We start from the raw sequence: 21159 nt of genomic DNA on the forward strand, positions 1-21159 counted from the left end.
TCTGTCCTGTTTGTAAATCCAGCTTTAAGCTATTTTGTAGTTGGGCACTGAGTATATGGCAAACCATATGCTGGATACCCAACTACACTGAATATTTAGTAGTAGTTATAAATAAGAAGAGCCTAACTTGAATACTCTACTGTTTCTTTTCCATACTTCTGCAATCCTTGTGTTGCAATGTTGACCCGCCTTATTCATTTAAATGTTTGGTACCATTTCAGGCAGTCTTAGGGCCCAATCCTATCCAATTTTCCAGTGCTGGTGCAGCCATGCCAATGGAGCACGCACTACATCTTGTGGTGGGGCAGCAATCACAGGGGCCTCCTTAAGATATGGGAACATTTGTTCCCTTACCTTGAGGCTACATTGCAGCTGCACTGGTGCTGGAAAATTAGATAGGATTGGGCCCTCAGTATCTCTTGGTACCATACTAAAATGAATGGTTTTCCTGATGTGGGTTAAAAAATGGAGAAGCATTGCCAATAATTTTGTTACTGGCAGTGGTGGTCCTGGCACTTTTCATGCCAAGAGCTGTCTCTATCTGCAGCTCCTAAACTCAGAAGTAATTGCGGTGATGTTATCACAATTACTTCTGCACCGCCTCTTCCTTTCTCCCTTTTAAAAAAAGGGAGGAGAAAGGAGACAGCCCAGGCAGGCTCCAATGGAGCCTTGTATGCTGCTAGAAGCGGCACCTGAGAGACAAGCACCATTTCTAGCACACATTTCCAGGAGGTGGGCACCACTTCTAGCAGCGTAGGAAAAACTTCAGTGGACTGGTGTCCATCTCCTGGAAGCAGCACTTGCCTCCTGGGCACCATTTCTAGCAACACAAAAAAGCCCCGATGGAGATTTTTGTGCTAGCAGTTGTGCAAAAGGCTCCATTGAACCTAGAAGCAGCACCTGCTTCCTCCGAAATCGGAGGAGGCGAGCTCCACTTCTTGTAAGCTATCTGAGGGCCATCCCCTTCTCCTCCCTTTTCTTTAAATGAGAACCACAGTCTGGAACCACACAGTCACTATTGGCATGGTTCCGGACTGCGCCAAAAATCTGGTGGCAGAGGGAGCAGGTCGCAGCACCACCCCCCAAGCCTGGCGCCTGGGGCATTTGCCCCCCAGTTATGCCACTGGTTACTAGTAGTGACCAATAGGTTGCTTTTCAAAACAAAATTTGTCAGGGACTCTGTTTTTAGAAGAAGCTTACCTTTCCAAAGTTTTAAAATAGGTCTCAAACAGAGGCTCAAATACATTTTTATTGCTCATTATATTCTTAGAAGAAATGCAGCCCAATTCCATGGAGTGGGCATTATCCAACACTGTATAGTGGGGCTTCCCACCAAACTAACAGCCCAATCTTATGCTGTCTGAGGTGCGGGGCTGCTGCGGCACCAAAATGGCTGCTGCATCATCCTAAGCACAGGGGATGGATATTTGTCCCTTTCCCCTGAGTAAGGGAAGCAGTCCTGCAATGGGGCTACTTGACTCTGTGTTGGCTATTTAGCGGGCGCAGAGCAAGGACACCTCATGTCAGGCTGTAAGGCCCAATATGGAGCTGCAGATCTAGCAGAGCTGAGCTCCGCCAGTCCTGCCCCTACCGTCTTTCTGCTATGCCTTCCCCTGGCCTCCACCTATTCCAGAACGCCTCCCCCCTGCCTCGACTAACCTCTCTGCCACCCAGCATCCCGAGTGAGTGCCAGGCAGTGGACCACTGGTCTACAATCAGTGCTGTCCCAGCGGTGAGCTGGCATGCACTGCTCTGGATTGGGCCATAAGTGTGTATGAGGCTGTAACCATAAAATTATTATCCACAAACCATTTCCAATCCCTTCAGCACAAACCACTGAACAATTTTTTTGGAATTTCTCAGAAGTTCCAGGTCTGACCCTAGTTCTCCCCATTTTCTAGAAGAAATTTTTGATTTGTTATTTGAACATTCAATTCAATTTAATAGTCTAAAATAGGATAGAAAACTTACTATGTATTATATAGTGATAATGGTGACTGAAATAATTTCTTCAAATCTTATTCACGTGGAAGCTCTCAAGAGCAGAAAATATTGGTGGTTTCTTAGGATAAAAACATATCTATTGTACATTTTTGCTTTATTACTTCTTAAATAAAATGTTTTTCTATTATGCCTGGAGTGTAGTTATTACATTTTAAATTAAAGCTTATTAAGTTATACAATGAATCAAAACCAAAGCAGCGGAAAACAATCCAAAAAAGCAGAATTAGCAGTGAAAAAGTTATAACAGCCAAAGGCATGTTGAAACAAGAGTGTCACCACCCATTTCTGGAATGCCAGAAGATGCTAGATATGCTGACCTTGGAAAGATGCTTCACAACTCTGGGAAGGTGATTTTGAAACTATGCTTCCTGAAGGCAAGTGTAGTCTACAAGATGTTGGCAACCTTCAGTCTCGAAAGACTATGGTATCGCGCTCTGAAAGGTGGTTCTGGAACAGCATCTAGTATGGCTGAAAAGGCCAATTCGGGAGTGACAATCCCTTCCACACTGGGAGCAAGTACAGTCTGTCCCTGGTCTGTCTCCCTGGCTATGAGCCTTTGCCTCTTTGCCTCAGACTGTTGGCCAAGTGTCTCTTCAAACTGGGAAAGGCCATGCTGCACAGCCTGCCTCCAAGCGGGCCGCTCAGAGGCCAGGGTTTCCCTCTTGTTGAGGTCCACTCCTAAGGCCTTCAGATCCCTCTTGCAGATGTCCTTGTATCGCAGCTGTGGTCTACCTGTAGGGCGCTTTCCTTGCACGAGTTCTCCATAGAGGAGATCCTTTGGGATCCGGCCATCATCCATTCTCACAACATGACCGAGCCAACACAGGCGTCTCAGCAGTGCATACATGCTAGGGATTCCATCACGTTCCAGGACTGTGTTGTTTGGAACTTTGTCCTGCCAGGTGAAGAATGATAGAACTTAAACAGGGTTTCTCTCTACTGATCTCAAATTACAGGGAGGTTTAGATGTAGGCATATACATCCATTTAGATCGGTATTTTTCAACCAGTTGTACAGTACTACCAGCAGTACTTGAGGTGGTGTCTGATGACCACTTGCTGCCCAGCAGCAAGACCAGGAATGCGACACAACAAACAGCGGTAGGAGGCTTGACTCAGTGGACAGAGCTCCAAAGCATGCTTTTCTGTGCAGAAAAAGCCCTCCCATCCACTCTGAGCCTCTTACAGGTGTTTGGGCAGGAGGTCTGGTCTAGAGGGTAGAGCCTCGGCTGAGAATGACGAGACCTTGAAGCAGCTGACAAGCCGAGTGATTCCACCTGCTCTTGGTGTGAGCAAGAAGCATCTTGGCTACCCTCCAAGTGAGAGATGGAGCTGCTTGCCAGCCTGCGTGGGAGAAATGAAGGCCAGAAGTGAGACCAAACCAGGGAGATCCATTCTGAAATGTTGTTGGTTCTTGAAAGAGAGAACCTCTATGATTGTAAAAATCCCCTTGAGAAACACCTGCCTATGTAAACCGCCTTGAATAAAGTCAGAGGAGTAATCCGATGACCAGACAGGCGGTATATAAATACCTAGTTGTTGTTGTTATTAATTATTAATTATTAATTATTATTATTATTTATTATTATTATTATTATTGTGTTGCATCTGGCCTCCCAGTCCTGAAGTAAATGGCGATGATGTCATTGCCAGTTACTTTCAGTGGTACTTAGAATAGGTGGACCATGTGAAGTGGTATGGTGGAGAACAAACCTTGAGAAACACTGATCTAGGTCAGGCCCATAGTCCGAATTCTAGAGGTGGGCGGGCAATTACGTCAGGTATATATACTGGTATGCAAAATTAAAGGATAAAGGAAACATCAAGGACCTGTAACTCATCCAAATTTCATCAAGAGAAAATATTTTTGGGAGTTTTTTGAAAGTTGCATTCATTATCTGTAAAGCAATGTAACGATAATTTGCATAGAATAAATCAGGGCAGATCTGGTGTTTGTATTTGGGGGGAGGGAGCCATAAGTACTACGTTAACTCCAGAGCTCAAGTCAACCAGGTGTTCAACCTGGGTTGAATGTTGGCCTCCATGGCTGAAGTTTGCTGGGCAGGTAGATCTGGGCTCCCACGCGAACTTGGAGCCTAGATCTACCTGCTTGTAGAGCTGCCTCTTCCATGTGGGTAGACCTGGGCTGGGCTCCCAGCCATGTTTGGGCTGCTTCCCATTTTGGCAGGTGCCCTTCACCACTAACAGGACAGTTGGGGGGGGGGTATGTGCCCATGGCCTCCCGTTGGTACTGCCCCTGGCACAAATGCATCTCTGTGTGCAGTGTAAAATGTTTCTACATAGGATAAGTTGCATGATATTTCTTTCATTTTGCACACCAGTGTAATACATAGTCTTGCATCCCTGCAAAAGTAAAACATATCACTGTGATGCAGGTGGTACATTTACTTTTATTGAAAGCCTTCCATTTGCCGATGACACATCCCTCCCTCAGAACTTCTTTTCCCTGCTGATTTTTTTTTTCTTTCAAAAATGCCAGGATGGGCAAACTGCTGACTCAGGGTGGGCCCCCCTCTAGCTACAGCCCTGATCTAGGCTCATTTGATGTCTCTGTTCCACAGTTGTATCCTGCACCCACCACAAGTGACAGCAAGGGAAACTGCAAACAGCCAGCATGGAAAGAATCCTGGAGCATGATCATTCTGCTTTCACTTTCTAAGCTTTGGGAAGCCCTGCAGATGGTTGCGCAGGGCTCCCCGCACCCCCTCCCCCTCCCAGGCTGCTGCAGGGACTGGTAAGTAAATGCCATCCATGCAGTTTCCTTAACAACACAGTCCTGGGGATCATGTCGCTGTCTCCCCACTGCCCCCATCCCTTAAGGGGGCAGAGGCCAGGGCCCTCAGACTGGGGCGGCGTGATGCCCTAGTTTGAGAAGCCCTGGTGTAGGTGAACAGGGGTTAATTTGCAAGTAAACCACACTTCGACTCCAGTGAAATGCATTCATTGTTAACTGCTCTGGGACGCTCAGCACTAGCACATCCAGTCCATGACAAGTGTCTGGTTTAAAACATGTTTCTGCCCACACTGCATCTATGCAACAGGGATCAAATGTGTACATCTGTGGGCTGGGCACAAATGGGTTAACTGTTGACCATGAGCCATTCCGAATTTTGTACCAGTGAAAAAGGAAACCAGAGGAAGCCAAGAACAACCTCTTCTGCTAACCCAGGCTCCAATCCCACACACACTTTCCTGGGAGTAAGCCCCATTGTCTGTAATGGGACTTACTTCTGAGTAGACATGCATAGGCTTGGGCTGCAAGCCTATGCACATTTTCCTGGGAGTAAGCCCCACTGGCTATAATGGGACTGACTTCTGAGTAGACACGCATAGCAGTGGGCTCTCAGGCTGCAGTCCTCTCCACACTTTCCTGGGAGGAAGCCCCACTGACTGCAATAGGACTGAGTTCTGAGTAGACGCGCACACGCGCGTGCTGCGAATCTCACAGCCCCAGCTCTCCCCCCACGCGCCCAGCGGCGCAGGCGCAGTCGCCTAAAGCCCTTGCGGCTCCCGGGGCGGGGCTGCGGCGCAGGCGCAGCGGGGGCGGGGCGGGAGACGGTTGTGCACCACCCGGCCGTTGGCGCCGCCCGGTTCCTCCTCCGATGCTGCTGCTCCCTCCCCACGGCGCGTGCCTGACAGGCTGCCGGAGCCGGCTGGAAGGGGCCTGGGGAGGGCCGGACGGATGGATGGACCCCCGCGTGGCCTGGATCCAGCCCGAGCAGAAGGGCCCGGCCAACGCGCTCTGGATGCAGATCTGGGAGACCTCGCAGGGCCGCGCGGGCGGCTCGGGGCCCCCCGCCCCGTCCCCCTTCCCGCCGGCCCTCGCGGCCCGCTACGCGCGCTGCCTCCTCCGCTCCGCGCCCCCCAGCGCCGGGCCGCCCTCGCCGCCGCCGCCCCAGCCGGTCTCCTCGCCGCCGCCCGTCCTCCTCCTGCCCGCCCAGGCGGCCGAGCGCCGCGCGCCGCGGCTGCTGCTGCTCCAGCCCTCCTCGCTCGAGTCTGGCACTGACAGTCCCGGCGGCGGCGCGTCCTCCTGCCCCTCGTCCTGCGGCCGGGCCGGCCCCGGGCCGCCCCCCTGCCGGACCCCTGCCGGGGAGAGCCAAGCGGAGCGGGGCTGCGGAGGAGAGGACGACGGGCCGAGCCCCAGGCCCTCCGCCGCCCCTCACCGATCCCACCACCCGCACCAGTACCACCCGGGCCGCAGGAAACGGGACAACAAGGCCAGCACCTATGGCATGAACTACCTGCTCTCCGGCAGCGGCGATGGCCGCACGGGGGCCGCCCTGGCCGGCTCCCAAGCACAGCCCCTGCGCAGCCTCGCCCTGGGCACGCCTTGGAAGAGCAGGCAGTACAGTCCCGGCATACAAGGGTGAGTAGGGATGCTCCACGCACGTGCTTCTCAGAGGCAGGCAGGGTGTCCAAGCACTTGGCGCGCATTGGCGTCCTTACAACAACCCCGGAAGGTAGGTCAGCGTCATCCAGGGCGACCGGGTGTCATGACTGCAAGAGGACCAGGCACCCCAAAATTTGGCACATCCAAGAAGGATGTAGGGCGCGACAAGACGAAAGCGAAAAACACTCCTAGAGTAACTCCTCGTAATTCATTTAAACACTACAGGGCCAGCCTTGTTATGCATGGATTTTTTATACCCGGATTTGACTCAACACAAACGGCCCCTGCAAATGAGAAGGTATGTGCAGATCCCTGGAGAAGGGGGAAATGCAGCCCTTTAAAACCACACTTGAAAAACTGCTTTTCTTACTGTTGTAGAGTCATGCAAGCATCAGCTGAGCCTGGCAAAGGCAGGATATCCTTAGCGTTTCTAATTACTGATTGCTTCTTTACAACAGTAAGAAAAGCTGTTTTTAAACCACAATTGTAAAGGGATGCACTTTTAAAACTGCTTTTATTTAACACATTTTATGGTATCAGCAGGGAGTCCCAGAGTCAAACCCCTGCGGGTTTGGACCTTATTCCATTAGGAGCAATGGAGGGGCAAGAAACCTGGAAGTGCCTCTTTAAATCTATTTTTCCCACTGTTTTTTGTCCACGGATTTTTTCATCCACTGGGGTTCTGGAACACTGGAACAGAACCCCAGTGGATAATGAGGAACAACCTGTATATTACTTGTTATTAAAGACTATATTACATACAATTTATTACGAGAAGACTATGTGCTGCCTAGAGGGGCCTGCTCAAGGAGAAAGGAGGATATTTAAATTCTTTTCCTGGACATGAGGCTAAAAAAAGAGGACATGTCGTGGAAAGACTATATTGCATACAATTTAAAGTATAACAATTAAAGTATTACAATTTAAAGTATTATATACTTATTAAAGACTATATTACATACAATTTATTACAAGAAGACTATGTGCTGCCTAGAGGGGCCCGCTAACAGGAGAAAGGAGGATATTTAAATTCTTTTCCTGGACATGAGGCTAAAAAAGAGGACATGTCCTGGAAAAAGAGGACATCTGGTCACCTTGGCATTATCAGACCCATGTTGCAAATGGGAGGCTGACATTGAGGGTTAGCCTACATGTGACTCAGAAGATTAACCCATTTTTGCAAAGCCCTCAGGTGTACACATTTGGTCCCTGTTGCATATATGCACTGTTGAGCAGAAATTTAATGAACAGACTTTCCTGTGAGTGTGTGATGTGGTGGTTTGTTTGTTGACTTGAAATCAGTTGTGGGGATCTAACTTGGAACAGAACCACAGGTATTTTTTTAATTCTTCTTCCCCCTGCACCTTGTGGGGAGGTTAAATTGGGGAAATGCAGCAGGAGGGAGTTTATCACACACCTCAGCTCTGAAGTCTTGCTCTGAACTGCCCCTCTTCCCCCCCCTGCTGTCTGCTTTTAAACTACAATCTTTAAGAGTGCAAGGTTTTGTTCACAGTCATGTCTCTTTTGACCTTATGAAAAAAATGACTTGTCTGAGTCATCAGGTAAGTTTGTTCTAAAAACACACCATAACTTCTAGACTGAAATATTTGTGTAGTATCAGAGCTAATAGATGAGGGAGAAAATGCTCTCTCCTGTGAGCTTTTTGAAGGTTGCCTGCATTCTAGGCAGGGCCTTCCATTGAGAAAATATTGAGAAACCTTTTCTGTGTCCACTTAATTTAGGATCTTAAGTATCTCTGAAGTTAGTGGCATTTACTTCTTGGTAAAACACAGATGGGATTGGGGCTATGAAGTGTGTAACAGTACAAGCCTACTCATGTCTACTTAGAGGTAAGCCTCATGTATAGGATTGCAGCCTTAGAGTGCCGTAAAACCTATAGTGGGAAACTTTTATGCTTACATTTTAGTTGTGCTGTTTAAGATGTGCTTTTAGAGCCAGCATAACCTAAAGGCTAAGAGACCAGGTTACAAATTAGGATTGCCTAGTTCAAATCTTGTCTCTGCCATGAATGTACTAGATGAATTTAGGCAAGCCGTTCTCTCTCAGCCCCTCCCTATCTGCAATATGGGAATAACTCTTCTATTTCTGTAAGATTGTTGTTTAGATTGCAGATATAATATAAGCAAAGTTAACTGAACATTTTAAAGTGCTGTATGTATGTGTGTGTTTTTAATTAAATGCTGAAGAATATTGTGTGAATTTAACAAATGTGTTGGCAAGCACAAGTATCCTATAGATGCATCTGGCAAGAAGCCATGCTTTCTGTCAGTTGTACACCTGGACTTATTCTGCTATGTAACATTTGGAAAGACCTGAGGAAGGAACATGAAAGGGTAGAATTCTATTTATAAGGATTTCACCTTAGAAGATAGTTTTCTTTTGCGTGTGAATGCTATTGCTAGAAGACATCCATTTGTTGAAAAGTTGAAATCAATTTGTTGAAATGGAACACATGCATTTGTTGAAAATATTCTTATTAATAATAATCATGATTCTATCCTCCATCACACCTACAGGATAATAAAGGATGCTTCCTAATTCTGTGGCTAAAGGAAGTACATGTTCTATTATTTCTCTGTAGGTTGGCCCTTGGATAGACTGTAGATGGCAGAAAACCTGTGGTGAATCTGAGTGAATCAGGCTAGAGTGTGTGTTAAACCTATTCTGTAGCAATAACAGTGACAAAGGAGACGAATTTCTCTGCCACCACTGCATCGACACAATGTCGCCATGTGAGCCTTTCCAAGTGATGAAGAGTCTGTTACAATTTGGCCCTGGGGAGCAATTGCTTGAACTCTTGATAGCCCATTGTGACTAGTTTGCAATATATTTTGCAGATAAAACCACTCGTATCCATGGCACAGGTATTGAACCCAGTTCTGTTAGTTTTAATTACATCTAGGATAAGAAGTGGTTTCCTTGTTCTAAAGAAAGCAGTAGTAAAGCCATTTTTAAAAGACTTTACCTTGGATCCAGCTGATATTAGATAACAAATTTTCCATATCTTAGCAATCTGTTGAAGCAAATGTGTTAGAACTCCAAGTAGTTCTGGATGATACCATTAGCTAGATCAATTTCAGACCAGTTTCTGATCTGGGTTCATGTCTGAGAATGCCTTGTTTGCTCTGGTGGATGACCTACAGCAGGCAATCGATGGGGAAGCGCGCCTGTTGATTCTCCACGACCACTTGTAGTTTTCTGTTCCATTTATCATGGTATCTTCTGCATTTTCCACTTAGTGTGGGACCTGGAGGCATTGTGTTATGGTGGCTTCATTCCTTTTTTAGAGGGGTGTACCCAGAAAGTGTTGTTGAGGAACCATGGTTTCATCCTATGGCTGGAGGTGTCTGATTCCAGTAAGATAGGTTTACAGCCTAAGTCTTATTGAAGACAATGGGTTTACTTCTGAGTAAAATAAAGTGACACTGTTTTCAAACACCTCTACCTATGGCCTATATACAGTGCCTTGGTTTTCCATTTTGCCCCCTGTGCTTCTAAGATCTATGTGAAAGCGTGGGGTAAGGATATATGGAGGTTTCAGCTAAAGTGTCATCAGTATGACTCTAAGCTCTACCTCCTATTTTTACCAGCTGATCTCAAGGATGTGATGGAAACCCTGAACTGATGTTTGGAGGCAGTTTTGTGCTGGATTAAGGCAACTAAATTGATACTTTTGGACCCATTAAATAAATGGACCCATTAGGTGGCTCGCAAATAAATGGACCCATGAGGTGGGTCGTTAGCCAATTTCAGGTGGTTACCCCATTCATTTCAAAATTTTATTTTTAATATAAATGCTTTTAATATATGCTTTAACATAAATGTTTTAAAAATGATTTTAATATAAATATTGATGCTTCCATGGTATGTGACTGCATTTAGGGAAATGTTACAGCTCTGTACTTTTAACAGGCTACTATGTATATTCTTTAAATAATGATAGTCAGTGGGACTCCTGGGTAAGTGTGGGTAGGATTGCAGCCTAGGATTGTGAAAAATTTTCCTGCTTCATGATGTTACTTCTGGTTATGCCATCACTTCCAGTGGGTCCTGACAGATTCTCCTTCTGAAAAGAGGGTCCTGGTGCTAAATGTGTGAGAACCACTGGTCTGTAAGATTGGTATATTGTTGGTTGGAAGTTCCACCAGTTGGGGATGGACGGACTGCAGCCTGTTTCAGATGGAGTTGCACTACCCCCCCTTCCAGGAAACAAGTGTACAGCTTGGAACTTACTCCTGAATTCTGTTATCAGTGTATATACAGGTGGAATAGATGGCAAAGAATTTTATGTCCAGTGATGGTATGTCCAGTGAGTCTCTTTCTTAGCTTCAGTTATTCACACATTACACTCTTAGCCTGGGAACAAGTTCCATTTTCAACTCACATTTTCCATCACAACTTATTTCTGTGAAGACATGCATAGTATTATGCTGTATATTACCTTAAAGACCACCATCACTTTGTGAATCTACCTGAACCCTAAACATAGCATCACAAGGCCCAATCCTATCCAATTTTTCAGCACCAGTGCAGCTGCAATGCAGCCCCAAGGTGAGGGAACAAATGTGACTGCCTCCCCAACACAGGAAGCAGTGCATACCCCATTGACACACCAGCACCGGCACTGGAAAATTGGATAGGATTGGGACCACAGTCGCTACTCACTGGATCAGAGTAGATTTTTGGATACTAGAATCAAGGTCTTGTTTGTTCTGGTAATGTGGAACTTCTGAAATTGAATTAAAGCACCACTTTTGACTCCCCAGTTTAAGAAATTCATATTCATCCTGCTGCTCTTTGTGCTCTACCCTTTACCTGAGCGTTCCTTGACCATCAGGAGAGGCGGTGGTGGTGGGAGCTACTGCCTGACACTTTATTTGTATCTCTGCATACGTGTTTGCTTTCATATGTATGCAGTGCTAGGTATCTGTCAGGACAGCTTAATCCATGCTGGTTTTGTGGCATTTGAATTGGGCTGATGGCAAGAGGTCTCAAATCTTCTATTGCACCCATTGCCCTAGGAAAGTAGCCTTGGCTCCCTTGCCTTGCTTCCTTCCTTCTTTAGAACCAGTTACAGTGACTTCCTTGCTCATGGGTTCTTTCCAACCCTTTTTTGCCTTTTGTACCACTTCAATTTAGGGACTCACTTGGTTGATTCCTGCCATACTTCAGACTTAAATCAACAGAAGCTGATAGGTAACCTTGGCATTTGGTGAGCCTAGCCACTGACCCACAAAGCCCCCTTCTATTTTCTTGTCTTTTGTGCAGTTAAAATAACAATATGCTCAATAGTTCTCTCTTTTTCTTCTTGGGGAGTGAGTGAGCCTAGTTTCTCTTACAGCGCAATCCTATCTTGCACTGGAACAGGCAGTCCAGGATGACTGTGCTGTATCCAGCGCAAGATTGGGGCTAGAATTGGCTCAGCTAGAAGTAAGGGGAAATTCTTGTAAGCCTCCACAGCCCCAATAGGTCTCCTTGGACCTGCGCCACATTAAGAGGTGGCACAAGTCTGAGGAGAATGGAGCGGCTTGAAGCCGCTATGCGCTGCTTGGGGAATGGGTTTGGGATCTGGCATAACTGCTGGGTCCCATCCCCGCCCACCCCTTGCCCCGGAACACCTCCCCTGACCCCTCTCAGCTGAGCTCAGCCAACACAGCCTTCCTGGCGCAAGCTGCCAGGGAGGCTGGATGCAGCCTCCATGCTCCAGCACACTTCCATGCGCTTGCATAGCTTGCTCCCAAGGAGGCACAAACATGCTTTATAGCATGTTTGCGACCCTCCTAGGCTGCAGCCTAACATAAGGCTAGGATTGCACTGTTAGTCTGTTTTTAAACATTTTTTAGGGGAAACCTGAGATCTGCTCCAGCATCCAAAATGCAGATCCCTAACCAATCCATCAAGAACTGTAAGAACTAGGAAGATCCCCACTATTGGTCTTCCCTTGGAGTGTTGGGACATTAGTTAGGTTTAATCAAATGGTGACAGAGATTAGCTCTGAATGAGTGAGTGATTTCTTGGCCTGCTGAGGGGCTCACTCCTTGCTTGTAGCCCTGGTTGCAAGCAAGGTTACAGAGAACTATATATATTATGTATTCCAGACTAGAAGGGGTAAATGTAGCAAAATACTGATGTACTTTAGGTTTGTTCTACAAAATACAGTGCCCTAGTAATCTGAACAGGGTAAGGCCATTGCCTGGTAGTAAAACACATGCTTTGTTCAGAGTTTAGTCATGAGCATCTTCATGTAAAAAAATTGTTTTGCATAAGATCTTGGAGAGCTATTATTAGTTATAATAGACAAAACTGTGTGACCAGTAGTCTCACTTGCTATAGAGTGTGTACGTATGTAATACATTTGTATAGAGAGTAATTGTAAACCATTTTTCAACATAAAGTTAACAAAGTGGTTTGCAAATAAAGAAGCTTCACATGCTCACATTTTTCTACTTTGTGCATAGCTCCCATTGTGAGCAGTAGATATGAAGGAGTCTTATAGAAAGTCATATAGTTTAGACCGGGGTAAGCAAACATTTTGGCAGGAGGCCACATCATCTCTCTGACAGTGTGTCGGGGGGGGGGCAAGGAAAAAGAATTAATTTACATTTCAGATTTGAATAAATCTGTATGAATATATTAGAGAGGAAAATTACATGAATGAATGAATTTTACTGAGCATCAATCCCTGCCTTGATGGATTGGTTAGGGATCTGCATTTTGGATGCTGGAGCAGATCTCAGGTTTCCCCTAAAAAATGCATATGAGAACTATAATACAGGCACATGAGAACACCTCTTGCACAGTGAAAACATACAGACCAAGCCAGAAACACATGGAGACATAAGTTGTTCAGAGGCAATGGGGGAGGTGTTAAAATAATGCCCAGGGAAAGGTAGAAAACACATGGAGACTATAAAAGGCCTTGCTCTAACTTGGCCCACAGCTCACATCTGGCAGTCATGACCAGCAGTCACGGGCTTGCGCAGGCTCCAACAGTCTCCAAAGGGTCAGAAGCTCACTGGAGACTGGGTGCTCCCTGCGGGCTGGATTGGGAGCCCCCAAGGGCCACAAATGGCCGGCAAGCTGGGGTTTGCCCACCCCTGGTTTAGACAATGTTATAAATCAAGAGAAGATATCCCTTACATAAAGCTAAAAAATAGGTCTTATAGGCTGGATGAAGCTTTATGAAAGAGACACCGCCTTCTTACTTGTGAACCTGTCAATTTGTTCAGATTCAGTGGCAGAAGCTTTTATGTATTTCTCTCTGCTGTCAGATTGTTGGTTGGCTGGGACCTGGGAAAGGGCTTTCCTCTATCCTCACACCCTATCACTACTGGCCTTTTACCAGATGTCTAAGTCCTGGTGAAAAGTTTGTATTCCAGCAGACTTTTTCACATAGTTGCTGCAGGATTTATGCTGTTTTAATGCTGTGTTTTTGTGCTTTTATTTTGGGTGTGTATTCATGTGTTCAGTGCTGTTCTATTGTGATTATCTTGTTGGTATACTTGTTTGTGTTGTAGTTTAATGTGCTTTGGCTGACCTGCTTGTTACTTGGGCACTATTTTTGTGTGGAAGAAAAGTGGGATACAAATGCCACAATAGTCTGCCTGCCTGCTTGACCCTTGCCTGGCTTGGCTAATTAGAACTGCCTGAGAGGGACTGGCTGAGTGGACAGGGAAGGTGGTCAATTCCTTTTTGATGGAGGGGATGCTACCGCTTGCTTTGAAGCGGTCAGTGGTTTGGCCCCTTCTGAAAAAAACCTTCCCTGGAATCCACTGTACTAGACAATTGCCGGCCAGTCTCTATCATCCCATTTCTGGGCAAGGTAACAAAGTGGGTGGTGGCTTCTCAACTCCAGAGGGTCTTGGATAAAGCGGATTATCTGGATCCTTTTCAATCTGGTTTCAGCCCGGGCATTGGGATGGAAGCTACCTTTGTCCCCTTGGTTGATGACTTATGCTGGGGACTGGACGGGGGAGTGCATCCCTGTTGTTCCTGCTACACCTCTCAAGAGAGAGGTCATCTCAATATCATCAACCATGCTGTCCTTCTGGGCCGATTGGCCAAGTTGGGGGCACTGTTTTGTGGTGGTTCCGCTCCTGCTTGGAGGATTGGTCCCAGATGGTGGTGCTGGGGGATGGGCCCTTGAGGCTTGCCACAGGGTTCAATTCTGTCCCCTGTGCTATTTAACATCTATATCAGGGGTGCCCAAACCCAGGTCTGGGGACCACTTGCAGCCTCAGGGACTCCCAGTGTACCCTCAGGGAGCCCCAGTCTCCAGTGAGCTTCTGGCCCTCCAGAGACTTGCTGGAGCCTGTACAGGCCTGACGCAGCTGCTCTCAGCGTAAGGGCAACTGTTCGTTCTCTCGCGTGAGCTGTGGGACAAGGGCTCCATCCGCTACTTGCTGCTTCATGTCTGTGAGGCAGCGGCGACAGTGAAGGAAAGGAACTGTTTTAATTATTGTTTTTAATTGTTAATTTTGTATCTTTAATTGTTGTAGGCCGCCTTGTGTGCCCATGGGGCAAAAAGGCGGGATATAATCAATAAAATAAAATAATAATAAAATAATATTGAAATTTGAACTGTAAATTAATTCCTTTCTTTTCTCGGCCCCCGACACAGTGTCAGAGAAATGATGTGGTCCTCCTGCCAAAATGTTTGGACACCCCTGATCTATATGAAACCACTGGGAGAGGTCATCCGGGGATTTGGAGTGGGGTGCCATCAATATGCTGATGACACCCAGCTCTAACTCTCCTTTCTTCCAGATTCCATGGTGGCAGTTGAGGTCTGGAGGTGGTGGGGATCTGAATGAGGTCTAACAAGCGGAAATTAAGTCCGGATAAGACAGAGGTTTTCTTGGTCTGGAAATCCTCAATGCAAGTACTGGAGTATCATCCTGCACTGAATAGGGTTGCACTTTCCCCGAAGGAGCAGGTCCACAACTTGGGGATCCACCTGGACTCATAGCTGCTCCTGGATTCCCAGGTGGTGGCTGTGGCCAGGGGGTTCTTTGCTCAGCTTCGTCTTGTGGTCCAGCTGCAGCCATATTTGGATCATGCAGACGTGGCCATGGTGATCCATGCCTCAGTGACATCGAGTTTAGATTATTGTAACATGCTCTGTGTGGGGCTGCCCTTGAAGATGGTTCATAAACAGCAGCCCATGTAGTTATTGGAGGTAGGCAGTTCAACTGTGTTGGTCGCTTCTCCAGCGGCTGCATTGGCTGCCCATATGTTTCTGGGCCCAATTCAAGCTGCTGGTTTTGACCTTCAAAGCCCTATATCACTCGGGGCCAAGGTATCAAAGAGACCACCTAGTTCCATACAATCCAGTTCATCCCTTTAGGTCATTGGAGAGGGCCCTCTTACAAGTGCTGCCACCCAGGGAAGTACTTGGGGCAGCGTCAAGAAATAGGGCCTTCTCAGTAGTGGCACCAACATTATGGAATTCCTTCCCCCTTGATTTACGAACTGCTCCCCCTCTTGAAACTTTCCAGCGAGGCCTGAAGACATTTCTTTTTAGACAAGTCTTCTGAGTTCTTGGCTTTTTAAATATCTTTTTTAACAACAGGTTCACAGGCTTGGGGCTTTTATAAAATTGCTATGATTGTTCTTTTTTACTCTTTCAATATCTGATTGCTGTCTTTAAAATGCTACATTTTGTGAAGTGTTTTTAATTAGTTTAATTGTGTTTATGTTTTTGTATTTATTTATTGTTGTAAGCCGCCTTGGGTCCCTTCGGGGAGAAAGGCAGGATACAAATGCAGTAAATAAATAAATAAATCCTGTGGTAAGTAACACAGAAGAAAACTTTGTTTGCCAATTAAAATTACTTGTAATGTATTTGTTCTTCAGCCAATAGTAAGGCATACAGTATTTGTGAAAACTGAAGCCCCAATGTAGTCCAATGGCTAGAGTGTTGATCTTTGATGTGGGAAACTCAGATTTAAATTCTGGCTGTATACTCAATGAATTATTTTGAAGTCTTCTCTCTGTTGCTGCTGACCTCTTTATTCTGACCTGTAGGCTCCATGAAGAAATAAGGGACTTCTACGAGTTTATGTCCCCTTGTCCGGAAGAAGCAGTTATGAGAAGAGAAGTAGTGAAAAGAATAGAAACTGTTATCAAAGAGCTTTGGCCTACAGCTGATGTGAGTACATCTCTAGCTCTACTTCCCGTTTGCTGTACCCTGTCCCTCCCCACAGTAATGCACCTGTGTAACACTCTCTGGCCTAAACCAGAAAGTATGGAAAGAACTCAATTTCTTTCTCAGCACTGTATCAAGATAGAAGTTCCTATAAGTTCCTTGGTGCCTTCTGGACTTATTTCAAGTAATGTATAACCTCATTCAGGAAGTTGAAAGTGTGGTACAACACCCCCCCCCCAATTATTTGAAATCGGCAACTTGCTAGAAACTATACCCATAGAAACTATACCTTAAGTAAGCTTAGGGCTGACTTAATGGTTTAAACCAGTTCCCACCCCTCTCAAAACTTACCAGCGGTTCCCAAACTCCTGAAGAGTTTAAGAACTGCCATTCAAGGGAAATGTAGCATTGAACTGTATTCTCCTAGTCTGCATACTTTTTTCCCTCTGCTCAGACAGCACAGGTACAGGAAGTTCAGCACAAACCCATGTTTTCCCAAATGGAGGAAATAGCAGAATGCTGTGGTGGTTTTGTTACTCTCAACAGTGGGGCTGTGCTTGGTTACTTGGAGGCAGAGTAGTTTTGCTTGCTACAGAAGACCAGGCAAGTGGATAAATTACAAGTCTTGATTAAAGTGTCATTGCAATACTTTATCTTGAAAAAATACTTGGATCATCAGCACCTTAAATTGTAACAAATGTTGCTTGATAATAAAGTTTATCTTGTATTCTTGGAATTGAAATCCAAGAAGTTGTATTATGTTTCTGACATTTCAAAAGCTGGCTGCAGGAACTAAAGAGCATCTACATTGTTCAGGATTTATTGTTTTTGCAACTGCTTAGCAATATTTATACAGGCAAGTAGCTATATTCCATTTATACAAAAATCTTAATTTCTTGTGCTTATCTAGTCAGGCAGAAGCTGTCTCCTTAAAGTTGGCTCCTTAAACACCACAAGAACTTGGAAACATTGAAGCAATTAATGCTGAATGTCCTCTTTTCAGAAATTTATTTAATTTTGACCTTGAGGCCTTCCTGAAAAAAACCATATTAATAACTTCAGATAATATTCTGAAGCTCACATGCTTGTTTTTGACAATTCAGTGAATTGATTTGAAGCAGTGTTTCTCAACCAGTGGTATTTGAGGTGGTGTCTGGTGGTTGTGCAGACCTCCCAGACCCCAATCGCCTGGCAGCGAGACCCTCAACACAACATAACAAGCAGCAGTAGGAGGCTCGGTTTGATGGGCAAAGCTCCAATATGTGCTCTTTTGCATGCTTAGAAAAACTTTCCCATCCACCCTGAACCTCTTACCAGTGTTTGTTGTATCCTGTCTCACTTCCCAGTCTGGAAGTACAGTGGTGCCTCGCAAGACGAATGCCTCGCACACCGAAAAACTCACAAGACGAAAGCGTTTTTGCGATTTTTTCTGGTGACTTGCAAGACGAATTTTTCTATGCCGTGCTTCGCAAGACAAATTTTTTCTATGGCTGTGCTTCGCAAGAAGAATTTTTAAAATTCTTAAAAGCATTTTAAAAGTGCTTTAAAGAGCACTTAATAAACACTTTGTAAACCAAATTTGACTTTGTTCTGACTTTTTTTGCCCATAGGAACGCATTAATTAAATTTCAATGCATTCCTATGGGAAACCGCACTTCGCAAGACGAAATTTTCGCAATACGAAATGACTTGCGGAACGAATTAATTCCGTCTTGCGAGGCACCACTGTATCTGGCACTGACATCATCACCAGTTACTTCTGGTGGTACTTTCTTTTGGCAGACCATACTAAGTGATACTGTGGGGGACATACACTGACAATCACTTATTTGAAGGATCAGGAAAGTGCTGCAGCCTCTTCCTCCCTGTCATGTGAGGAACCCCTCCTCTCTTTTCCAGTTTGTTCTAACTAGGAATGTCTCCAAACCCATGGTTTGAAAACCCAGTGTGTTGATCTAGTTTGCTTAATTTGGGTGTTGGAGCAAACTAGAAAAGAGGACGTTTGTGTGCGAGTGGGAAAAGAGGCAGGGAATGCAAACCTGCAAAGTGCTCCTAATGGTTTTAGCAGTCAGGCAGTGGGCCACCTGCTATGGGCTAGTATGTTTTTGGGTGGGAGGTGTCCGGTAGGAAAAGTATTTTTCCTACCGTTTTGATTAAACTATTTTGATTAAACAGTTTTGAATAAACTATTGGATATCATTGCATGCCTCATGTACTGCTCTGTACAGTAGATCCAAACAGTGTGAATGAGGAACTGAAAAATCTCTCAAAGGCATCCACAATGGTGTATTAACTTTACATCTCTTTTCCAGGTTCAGATATTTGGTAGTTTTAGTACGGGCCTGTATCTGCCAACTAGGTAAGTACTGAGATTTTGGCAACACTTCTGGCTCTCATATTCTCTGTAAGTACTACATTACAGAATGAACATGTTGGTATTTTTTAATTCTCATTCGTTAGACTTAAGATAGCAGAACAAGCTGTCTCATTTAACAAGAATTAAGACTTTTCAGGCTTAATATGTAAATATGCAATACATTAATTGTGCTGTTTTCCAAATTGACTAAATACTAAGGCTTCAATCCTACATGCACTTTCCTGAGAGTACATCCTGTTGAATACAGTGGGACTTATTTCTGCGTAACATTCTTTGCCTTGCACTGCAAGAGGTGTTTATTATGCACAGGTAAATGGAAACTTTGTTTTAGGCTGCTTGTGTGAAGCATGCAGCACACTAGAATTGCTAGTGTTTCTGACTTTGTAGGATTGCAGATAATATAGAAATGTGAATATACAGAACGATGACCAGACATACAGATCATATCTTAGCTATTTTTACAGTAACAGGAAGAAAAGTATAAACAATCACAATCGTATAGGCTGAGATTTAAAATACCTTTAAAAATAAGCTTTATGATAAAACAATATGCCTACATTATATACTAAATTCCAACATCATCATTGTCATAATACTGGTATTTACATACTGTCTTCCTTTGTCATTGGAGTACTCCTTTGAATTTATTCAGGGTTGTTTACATGGGCAGGCTTTCTCTAAACCCCCAGGGGGGTCTTTACAATACACAAAGAAGTTCCATCTTTCAAGAACATACAACATTCCAGATGGATCTTTTTCTGTTTGGTCATCACTCTGGCCGTTTACTGCGCAATAATTGCACAATATACTCTAGTTTGAGATTTTCTGTGTACAATTACTTTACACAAGCAGTTTCCAAATTTACCATGGTCATAGGGACCTTTTGTGGCAGCCTCTTCTTCCCAGCAATCCTGGGTGCCACCATCTTATATCACCTGCGAGCTTGCAAGAATTGTGTGCAGTCCAAGGTGGTGGTGCCAGGAGACCTGGGAAGAAGCTGAAGGGGGAAATCCTGCTGCACCCTGTGAGTTTGCCAATGGCACCCTTTGGTGCAGGTGTTCACAGTATGGGAACCACTGCTGTACACTGTTAACTTTATGTTCATTGCAATACTTGAAGGAGCACTTCAAACTGATTAGGGGGATAAATTCGTATACTGAAGGCTGAATAACTTTTCATTACAATTATATATTTGTGCTAAATGCTGTGTATAGATGATTTTTTCCCCTTTTTAAAGGGAGCATAATGCCTAAACTCTAGTAAATGTTGTGTTTTTTTTATTAGTGATATTGACTTAGTAGTTTTTGGAAAATGGGAGAGCCCTCCTCTACAGCTGCTGGAGCAAGCACTAAGGAAACACAATGTGGCTGAGCCATATTCAATTAAAGTGCTTGATAAAGCTACGGTAAGTCACTAAAACATATCATATTTCTCCTAAAATTAAAAGTCAAGGAGGCAAAGTTACGTTAAACAATTCTTAAAATGCAACTACTGTTAAGCTGTGTTGAATCTCACTACTGAAGTTTCTGAGGACCCTGATATATTAAGAGTTGACTGGACTGTCTTAAATCAGACCGTAACATTAGCATTTGAATTCTGATAAGCTTTGACCTAAAAACCTATATTTAGTTGTAATGTTCCATGCGTCCTTCTCCAAATTATCAGAAATTCCTGTAAAGTTCTTTGAGACTTTTTAAAATAATTGGACATGCTTAAGTAACGCTCTAGTTAAATATTTTGGGTTGCATCCTAAGGAGCATGCAGAGAAGGAAGCTCATGGATAAAAACCTTTCCTCCTCCTCGGCACAGCAGTCCCTCTGCATTCATCAAAGTTCCTATTGAGTGGTTTGCAGGGAATCTTTTAGGCCATATGGGGCACAAAGGGTTGAAGAGTTTAAGGGGAAATTGATGAAAATATCTCTGCCTCCCAACAACTGAACGTGCTTTTCATTTGTATAACAACTTAGGATACAAGCCTATGTATTTAATTGATTGCTTGAATTAAAATTGTTACAATTCTATAATCCAACAACCATTTTATAGCTGTGCACCCAATATTTCTGATACATGAAGAGTTGAGTTCCTTGGCAGAGGAAGGGCATTCCTAATTCATGCTACCAGCATGAGGTAACATCGACTGTTAACAGCTTTTTCTCTGTTCGGGGTGGACAGTTTTTCCCAGTCTGGCCCTACCTCGCAA

The 21159-nt window shown here is 44.8% G+C and overlaps 1 protein-coding gene across 2 annotated transcripts in view; it reads left to right on the forward strand.

Annotated features, from left to right (window-relative positions):
- The first annotated feature begins 5662 nt into the window (after positions 1–5662).
- TENT4A (terminal nucleotidyltransferase 4A) overlaps positions 5663–21159 on the forward strand; it is a 31887-nt gene continuing 16390 nt past the window's right edge. For both annotated transcript variants that reach the window (XM_066625517.1, XM_066625518.1), the window contains exons 1-4: positions 5663–6390; positions 16462–16585; positions 18895–18941; positions 20244–20364. In XM_066625517.1, coding sequence (XP_066481614.1) covers positions 5711–6390; positions 16462–16585; positions 18895–18941; positions 20244–20364 — 972 coding nt within the window. In that variant the 5' untranslated portion in view covers positions 5663–5710. The remainder of the gene's footprint in view (positions 6391–16461; positions 16586–18894; positions 18942–20243; positions 20365–21159) is intronic.

The sequence above is a fragment of the Tiliqua scincoides genome, chromosome 4 (genome assembly GCF_035046505.1).
Source record: "Tiliqua scincoides isolate rTilSci1 chromosome 4, rTilSci1.hap2, whole genome shotgun sequence".
In the NCBI taxonomy this organism is placed as follows: domain Eukaryota; kingdom Metazoa; phylum Chordata; class Lepidosauria; order Squamata; family Scincidae; genus Tiliqua; species Tiliqua scincoides.